Source organism: Peromyscus maniculatus, chromosome 19 (assembly GCF_049852395.1).
Source record: "Peromyscus maniculatus bairdii isolate BWxNUB_F1_BW_parent chromosome 19, HU_Pman_BW_mat_3.1, whole genome shotgun sequence".
In the NCBI taxonomy this organism is placed as follows: Eukaryota; Metazoa; Chordata; class Mammalia; order Rodentia; family Cricetidae; genus Peromyscus; species Peromyscus maniculatus.
The window spans coordinates 43,337,028-43,346,856 of NC_134870.1; the positions used below are offsets into that span (position 1 = coordinate 43,337,028).

General features: G+C 40.6%; 1 protein-coding gene across 1 annotated transcript; it reads left to right on the forward strand.

Annotated features, from left to right (window-relative positions):
- Window positions 1–806: 806 nt before the first annotated feature.
- On the forward strand, window positions 807–2,325 carry Ftmt (ferritin mitochondrial). The gene has a single exon (XM_006987473.4). The coding sequence runs from the start codon at window positions 943–945 to the stop codon at window positions 1,654–1,656; it is 714 nt and encodes a 237-aa protein (XP_006987535.1). The 5' UTR covers window positions 807–942; the 3' UTR covers window positions 1,657–2,325.
- The last annotated feature ends 7,504 nt before the right edge of the window (window positions 2,326–9,829 follow it).

The window sequence follows — 9,829 nt, forward strand, 5'->3', positions numbered from 1 at the left end:
CACAAAGCTACACAGAGAAACCCTGTCTCAAAAAAATCAAAAAAAAAAAAAAAAAAAAAAAAAAAAAAAAAAAAAAAAAGAGTTCCAAGACAGCCAGGACTGTTACACAGAGAAACCCTGTCTCAAAAAAAAAAAAAAAAAAAAAAAAAAAAAGATCTCCGGCGGTGGTGGCGCACGCCTTTAATCCCAACACTTGGGAGGCAGAGGCAGGCGGATATCTGTGAGTTCGAGGCCAGCCTGGGCTACCAAGTGAGTTCCAGGAAAGGCGCAAAGCTACACAGAGAAACCCTGTCTCGAAAAATCAAAATAAATAAATAAATAAATAGATAGATAGATAGATAAATAAATAGATAAATAAATAAATAAAATATGCCTTCTTTACAAGAAAGGTAAGTTCTGTGTTTAAAAATATAACGCATTTTAAAAGTGGTTATTATAGTCAAGAAGTTGTCCATTACACCGGAACCTATTTCCCTAATTACGTTTGTTAAAATAACCAGGAGTCCTTACTGTGCCTTCCTTCCCATGTCCTTGGGGTCTTAGACAGGGACAGATCAGTAATCTGAGACAGAGACGGCTCAGTCTTTTCTTCAGTGAGTCACTGAGCCTACTCTTAATAACGGAATTTTAATTTAGGTAAACTAATCAACTACACGCTATCTAAACCAGAATCTTGTGTTAGTCATTCAGCGCGGTTTTGTAAACGGTGTCTGTCTGTGTTCCCTTTTTCAAGGGCTCAGTGTGACACTCCTGCCTACCCGACAAGGGACGGTTACACAGCCTCGGTGGCCAAGATCTCTTAGAACTCCGTGGATGAGAAGGGCCGTGTGACGCAGAGGTCATTGCTAAGGCCGCGTTCTCATTTAGCCCTGAAGCTCAGCCGCAGACCTTGTGCCGAGCTTTCCTGGCCTCAGTTTCCCCTACTTTCAAACAAGAGGAGTCATGCTGTCCTATTTCTGTTTTTTTTCCAAGCACACCGGCCCTGCACTGGTGTCTCTGCCCCGTGTGCTACATAGATGCACTGTCCCACAGTGTTTGGCCTCCAGGTCTCCTTTAGGTCCCCTACCAGCTTCCCGTCGATGTCTGGTGGCCTCCGTGGCCTCCTCCCAGGACACCCCTGGGCCTGCCAGGGTGCGGCAAAACTTTCACCCAGACTCCGAGGCTGCCATCAACCGCCAAATCAACATGGAGCTTTACGCGTCCTACGTGTACCTGTCCATGGCCTACTACTTCTCCAGAGATGATGTGGCCTTGTACAACTTCTCCAAGTATTTCCTTCGCCAGTCCCTGGAGGAGAGGGAGCACGCGGAGAAGCTAATGAGGCTGCAGAACCAGCGTGGAGGCCGCATCTGCCTCCAGGATATCAAGAAGCCAGACCGGGATGATTGGGAGAGCGGGCTGCGGGCCATGGAATGTGCTCTGCTCCTGGAAAAGAGTGTAAACCAGTCGCTGCTGGATTTGCATACTCTGGCCTCGGAAAAAGGAGATCCTCACTTGTGCGACTTTCTGGAAACCCACTACCTGCATGAGCAAGTGAAGTCCATCAAAGAACTAGGTGACCACGTGCACAACTTGGTCACCATGGGAGCTCCTGCTGCTGGCCTAGCGGAGTATCTTTTTGACAAGCACACCCTTGGAAATGAGAGCAAGCAGTAAGGCAGAGACTGCCTTTCCAATACCCCAGTAGGTCCCAAGACCTGGAGTTAGTGGTCGCCTGCTTTCTTGCCCTTCAAATTCAACTCTGCCTTTTATATTCTCCTTTTTGGACTGTTTCTGACAGTGTTTTGTAGAGATAATATGCTCAGCCCGGTGTTAACCACAGCTTTGTACCAACATCAAAATACTAAATATTTCCCCAGCCTAAAAGCCCAGAATATGTGGTATGAAAAGATGGAACACAAAACACTGAAATTAGATACAACATGGTGCTCTTAGAATATAATCAAATGTTGTTCCTAACCACGAGCCTTAATTGAAATTCCATGATTTTCAGTTCAACAATCCGTACTGTCTTCAGGATCTTACACACAATGCTCAGTCAGGAAAATATATGATACATAAATAACCATAAGACAGAGAAAATGCAGAGCACTATGAAAATCACACATGCATATTTTTGACAACTATTCTATTTTCCCAATATGCTCTAAGAAATGGCAATGTATGAAGATGACCTAGTATTATTTTTTGTTTTTTAAAGCTTTCATGTCAAATTTGGTATTGGTTACATTGGGTATCAGTGGTGGTGTTGGACAGCTCCGTCGATTCATATTTTAAGGGTTCTGAGAAGTCTTTTAATTAAACATACACAAAAAAAATCAAAAATGCATTTTTTTCTGTTTCAATGTTTTCCAATCATGTACTATCTAAAGATATGATTGGGGGGGCCTTTAAAAAATTAACTACAATATAACAAAGCAGGTTGGTTTGGTTTCAGACTCTATACCAGACTCTAACCACAGGGCTGTACAGCCTCCCTTTCAATAAAACCTAGAGGGAAAACTTCTCTTAAAATGCACTTTTGTGGTGTTTAGAATGGAAAAGAAAGAATGGTAGACTAGAAACCGTCAAGATCCAGAATGATGGAAGCTTCCTACTGGGCAAAGGGTTTTGTTGTTGTTTTTTATTTTGGTGTATTTGTGTTTGCTTTTTGTTTTTTGTTTGTTTGTTATTTGCTTATCTGTTTTTTGGCTGATTGGTTGGTTTTTATTTTTGGAGGGAAGGGGCAGATGAGAGGGAGATGTTCAGTGAACAGATATTGGAATCAACTAGAGAACTATTTGATGGCTGAAAAAAAAAGGCACGGGAAAAGCAGTGTGTAGGTGTAAGGGACAGGGGATGGATGGCTTAAGTTACTACAGGTATGGGAAAAGGAAATGCTTCCCAGAGTTCCAATAGAGAAATGTTCAAAACATTGAAAAATCAGCAGATTAACCTGAGAACCACATGAAGGTTTATGGTTAACCTGAGTCATCTGAAAAAGAGATGACAAGAAATTAGTGTACAAGAAGCTAGGGAAAATTGGAAGGCCTGTAAAAGAAAATGTGGGAAAGAGTTGTGTATTGACTCTTACAGGAAGGTCTTAAACCCTGTAAGATAGCTGACATTAGGCTTCTCATAAGTCTGGTTCTCAGAGAGAGAAGGATAAGTGTTGCAAGTTGTTTCATGGAAACTCATTGCTCTGTAGAAATTTGTACGGGGCTATCAAGAAACCTTTAGCCAAAGGTCATTAGACGAAACTCACTATGTCAGACACTGCCTAAATAGCCCTGCCTAAGTTCCTTTCTAGTATATTCTGTGATTGAATTTCCAATATACTCAGTGATTGAAACATAAGAAGTGTGGACTTTTAGAACAGCAGCTTGGAGTCCTTGGAAAATTAGGTCCTCTATGGTCTGTAATCTGAAGAGTACAGCAGAGTACATGCCCCATGTTCTCACAGGGCATTCAAGTATTCCCAGGGAAACGCCATACATGGGATACCATGGCAGCTGCCGTTAAATGCAGCTTTGCTAAATACATTCTGATGTGGCTATAAATTCATGATACATTATTTTAAAAGCAAATTGTGTTAGACGTCAGGGTTACATTGTATGAGTCCAAATATATCGGAAGAATGACAGAGACTATTGAATGACAGATATTAAAATGACTGGAAATATGTACATTTACATCAAGTTAGGTAAAATTTCTTGAAAAGTGACATTTTAGTTCATGTTTTTAAAAATTATCTGTATTTTAAGACAGGTTTCTTATGGTTATCCATTATTATAAGAAAAGAATGAACTATAAGATGTAGAGTAAGGCAAAAAGAGGCTTGAACCATGGTTAAAATTACGGGAACAGAATGCAAACAAAGAAATGTTGGTGGGAATTCAGAGGTGAAATCACTTGAATTTTGTGATCATGATCCATTCAATGAAAGAGGTGACCAAAACAGGAAACAGAAAGCCGATGTGTCTAAAGTCCATTACTGGAAAATGTGGGACTTAGAAATAAACAGTGCTCTCAGCAGGAGAGCTAAGTAGAGGAGGGGAGTGTGTGAGGGTGCCGGGTTTGCTTGGTGATGATTACTCTCATTTTCCATTTTATTCTGAAGTAGTCTGTTTTGCTGCACAGACATCCTATTATACATCCTTAGCAAATTTCCTCTTCGGTTTTTCGGGATGAGTGTTTTTCAAACAGCACACCGTAACCCGTTAGTGTGTCACGAGATTGGTGACTGAGTCACTATCCACTTTCTGCGAACAAAATAGAATTAAAAGGAATGTCGCTGAAGTCAGGGTATTGTCCAATGACGCTTGCTTGAGGTGTGTGCGTGTGTATTCTCATCTTACAGGGTGACATTTCTTATGCTATTGCTGTCGTGAGTATTCAACAGCTATTCTTTGGGATAATTATTTTACAGTCTCCTAGCTCCTCAAATCTCCCAATCCCCCTTCCCTCCTGTCAAGGATAATCCTTTTACTCACTGAGAAATTAGAAGTAATCACAGGAAATTTTCACAGTGTTCCTGCACTGAATTAATCATACCCTTACATTGGTATGCATTTGCTATATTTTCAGTTATGCTACAATGGTTGAAGCAAGCAACTCCAGCCTTTCCACAGAACCCCAGGATATGGGATACCTACGGTAACCCTCTGTTGCAAAGGTTTCCCATCTTCAATAGTTGACTTCCATGGGAATGTAAAATGTCTTCCTTTTCCTTTAACAAATATCACTGCCCTTAGACTCATAATACTTCTGGAAAATAGAAAATGCCCATCCTGTATCCACCCCGTTGGTGACATTTTTTTAGCAATGTACTCCTACCCTCAACTTCCACTTCTAACCCTGCTATCATCTGATCACTCCCAAGTTCAGCTTCACATAAATTGTATTTCTTTTGTCAAAGTCATGCGGGTCCTGTGTTTATAAATTCATTTTCCAGCCTCTTCTTTATCAACACTAGCAGTGCCTGAGGTCACTCACTGTTACAAATCTCAGCTACCCTTTCTAACCCACCTCTTACCCTCCTGACTTTTGAACATTGGACCGTGCTGAGGTGCTATCCTTGCATCTAGATTTCTCAGAGGTATCTGCATTTATTTTCTAAATATCTCACCACATCAAATGCATTTTATTTGATTGTAAATCACTTATTTATGTAATGTAATGACTCTCCCCTTTGAACTCTGGGATTGCATACCAAATACTTGACACTTTTCTTCAGATAGATATCAGACGTCTCATAATTGACCCTTGGAAGCCACATTCTTGATTCCCTTTCCCTCCAAAACTTATATACTCCCTTCTTTTCTTTCTTTCTTTTTTTTTAAGATTTATTTATTATGTATACAACATGTATGACCAGCAGAGGGCACCAGGTCTCATTACAGATGGTTGTGAGCCATCATGTGGTTGCTGGGATTTGAACTCAGGACCTCTGGAAGAACAGTCAGTGTTCTTAACCTCTGAGCCATCCTCCAGCTCCTAATGATGTGATTTTTTTTCCTTTTTTCTTTTTTTGGTTTTTCGAGACAGGGTTTCTCTGTGTAGCTTTGCGCCTTTCCTGGAACTCACTTTGGAGACCAGGCTGGCCTCGAACTCACAGAGATCCGCCTGCCTCTGCCTCCCGAGTGTTGGGATTAAAGGCATGCACCACCACCGCCCGGCCCCTTCTTTTCTTTCTATAAGTACAATTCCATTCTACTACTTTCTATGATCTATCCATACATAACTCTGCTCTTTCCATATTATAGTTCATAATGTCAGCAAATTCTGTCAATACAACTTCCTAAAGCTATCATTTTTCTATAAGCTCTCATCATTTCCTGCACCACTATGTTTGACATCACATTCTTAACAGGTCTGACTGTATCCACACTTATGTGGATGGACTTGTTTCTCCACAAAGCAGCCAGTGTGGGCTTTATTTTATTAAGTCCATCCTTAATACTTCTCAGAAGTCTTTAATGATTCCCACAACTTTTTTAGAAAAAAAGTCAAGGTCATGTTGTATATCATGCCCTATGTGATGGGGCACATACGGTTCTTGGACCAGATGCACTTGGTGTGGGTTTATGAATGTTTGCAACAAGTGCTAAGACTTGAGAGATCGTGTGTGTGTGTGTGTGTGTGTGTGTGTGTGTGTGTGTGTGTGTGTGAACTTTCAAGAGTTATCACTATCCCTGAATGCTGGGATCATCAATGTTATCTCTCTATAATAAAAAAAATGAGTAAAATGGAAAAGAAAGAGGAGGGGGAGGAGAAGGAAGGGGAAGGGACTAAGAGAGAGAGAGCATGCCTTTTTGTCAGTACCCCAGATGCATTTGCCCCCACTGACCCCTGTCCCCCAAACCTGTTCCCTCTGTGATGAACACTTTAACACTGAAAGCAAATATAAGTTGCACTCTCACTCCCTTTATATCTCTGATTGCTAATGTATAAAGACTTCACGATCACCCATTCTAATTTAGTCACTATTTCTTCATTTCTTAGTTCCTCTCCTTTGATTTTCTTTTCTCAATGGTATTTATCACCACCTGACACATTTTGGGTTTGCTTAGGATGTCTTCTCTCGCTAGGAGTCAAGTTCCATTGGCCAGACCTTTCGTTTTATTATCATCACTCTAGAGACCTACCTGCCTGCTAGTAGGTTCAGAATGATAATGAATGAGTGAATTATTAAAATACCTTGAAACCAGTTAAAAATGCTAATCTGGACTTTTAGGAAACTTCAGATTAGAACTCATGTATGAAATTCCCATATTTTTTTAAAAAAATAAATGAAAATTAGGAGAAAATATTAATATTGGAGAAAAGGATCTGGAAGCTTCTCAGGGAGCCACCACTAATTAGTAGTATTACTATCACTACCCCAAAGGAAGGGGAAGCAGAAGGCAGGCCCAGACACAGGAACTGGGTAGGTTCTAGATGTAGGGTAGATTAGACTTTTAAATCCTTGAAAAGATTCAGAAACAGAACATAAAAATACAAAGGCAAACAATAGTTTTAAAATGCAACACTGAGCCGGGCGGTGGTGGCGCACACCTTTAATCCCAGCACTCGGGAGGCAGAGGCAGGCGGATCTTTGTGAGTTCGAGGCCAGCCTGGGCTACCAAGTGAGTCCCAGGAAAGGCGCAAAGCTACACAGGGAAACCCTGTCTCGAAAAACCAAAAAAAAAAAAAAAAAAAAAAAAAAAAAAAAAAAGCAACACTGATCTTGGAGCCATAAAGAGAGTTCCTCTCAAATGTGTCAGAGTTTGCTGTGCCTCTGGTCTGAGAGGCCATCAGGGCTGGTGATGGGAAAGTCAATAGCTATTTCAGAGTAATGCCTTTCAGAGTGGTGGAGGCAGAATGTCAAATCAGATTAAGGGAAACGAGGCGGAAAATATAGAACTCTTTTCAAAGGGTCTTTTTTTTTTCTCTTTAATCAAAAGCACAAGAGGAAGATGACTGGGAATGTTCTTAGAAAATAAGCTGGCAGGAAGGATAGGCTTGAGAAAAAAGGAATAGATCAGGGTTCCAGGGAGCATGGCACCCAAGATCAGAGCTCAGGCATAACCTGGAAGGATCTGTCCTCACAAATCAGCAAGCACAGAGGAGGGGGAAAACGGCAGAGTGTCCTATGAGAAGGCAGCCCATTGAGGGGTCTTATCTCAGCAGTTCTCAATTTTCCAACTAAAAAAGCAAATGAGATCATTTACGGAGACTTGACGATCTATGTATAATACGTCAATTAACTCTACTCACACATATTAATACAAATTGTAAGCAAATAGAAAGTATTTTATAAATACAAAGTCCTTACTCTATGTCTAATATTTAAAACAAAACCTGGGGCCTTCACAATATAAAATACTGCAACCAGCACTAGAATAAGATGGTGGATTACAAGCTTACCTCTATGTGATGTATTGAATGAGAAAACTTGGGATAACAGAAAACAAAAACAATCCCCAAAAAGATTCTTTTCCAAAGAGAAGAAAGAAGAGTATCAGGAACACCAAGAAAATGGTAGGGTGGCTGAAAGTATGGACAAACAGCAAGGCTTCTCACTGGAAAGAACTAAAGCAGCACATGACTATCATGGTCTGGTTGCTGGCACAGTAAGTGGTGGTGAAAACCTTATCCAAGAGGCAAGCCAGGCAAGGTAAGGGAGAAGAGACAGGAAGTCCTACCTACGGGACAAACCCACAGTCCTTGACAGCCTTGGATTCAGTGGGTGGTTTTGGTGAGAGGGTGACTCCTCTGGCACAATGGATCAGGGATCGAGGAGACTTCCACTTTGTCACTCTGTGTGAACTGAACTGTGGCTAGATACAACCTTAAAAGGGAACCTATTTTATTATTATTATTATTATTATTATTATTATTATTATTATTAATTTATTTGGAATCTATTATTTAAGGCTGAATTTCCGTGACAGCTTGAGAACAAAAAACAGTCGTTCGTCAGAGGTCCTGGAGTCACCAGGCCACAAACACGGGTTCTTAAAGACAGCTACAAAAGCCAGTGGTAGAGAAAGAATCAAACATGTTCTGGCAAAAAATAAGCTGGGTTCAGGCAGTGAAGGGTAAGATAGGTTGAAACTCTGCCCTCCATGGCTAGTAACTGACCCCATTAATGGATGATGACTACAATAACTCTGAGCCTGGGTCAGCTAATAGATCACCCTCCATAGCCAGAAGATTCACTTCTTCGGAGACTAAGAGCTCTTAAGTTCCGGTATGCGACTGAGCATTCACAGTCTGATCCTTCTGATGGAGTGCTTAATGCTTACTGGATTTGGAAAACTCTGGATCCCAGTCTCCCGTATCGATCTCAGTTCTCTTCACCCACTCACAATGTATTTGGGAGACATCACAGGGCTACAAGCTAACCCTCACTGGGCTATATGAACTAAGAAGTCTCCTGGGATAGGGAAACATACCCATCTCAGCCTGCAGAGAGGCACTGGAGTGGAAAGGAGAGAATAAAGACAGCTCTGCTGGATATTTGATAGTGGAGGACTCAGCAGCAAGCTAGAGCACCGAATACAGCAGTTCTCAGCCTGTGGGTGGCAACCCCACAGGGGTCATACATCACATATCTTGTATATCAAATATATACATTGTGATTCATAACAAATTACACTCATGAAGTAGCAACAAAATAATTTTATGGTTCAGGGTCACCACAACATGAGGAACTGTATTGCAGGGGCATAGCATTAGGAAGGTTGAGAATCTAGAAAGACAAGTCTTCACGTTCCCTTAACCCTCAGCCCAATCCACTACAACCCCCCTTTTGACTCCAATTTTGAAGGTTCTGGAAAGAAGCTAATACATCACTTGTGCTCTATGTACCTTGTATGACATATGTTCCCTTTACCTTTTCTGATGTAATACATGGTTTCTTGACTTTTTTTAAAGAGTTTTTGTGTTGTTTCTTAAACGTCCTTCTTAATTTTGTTTGGAGAGTAAGTTCAACTTACTGAACATTCTCCTTTACCACCTTCTCTTTCCTCTCCTCTTTCTCTTCATTCTTGTTTCTTTTTCTTTTATCCAACTTGCTTTTCCTTTACATTCCCCTTTCCTGTTTATTTTTTATTTCATTCATTTACTATTTCTTCTACATTATTTTTAATTTCACAATACACTATATTTTTGCCATTTTCTGTTCTGTGTTCATTGGTAATCTACTAGTGGCCTTTAATCAAATTTAAATACACTTCTGTATTTTGTGCAGTGCAGTGCTGTTGATATAACATTTTTATTCTTTCTAAGTGGTACTTGAAACTACCCTCAAAAGAAGGCTGCTTACTAAGATCTTCAGATAAGTTGGGAAGAGATATTGAAACAG

Excerpts from the sequence above, each read along its gene's own strand:
- Ftmt (XM_006987473.4), top strand. The coding sequence starts at position 943 with ATGCTGTCCTATTTCTGTTTTTTTTCCAAGCACACCGGCCCTGCACTG.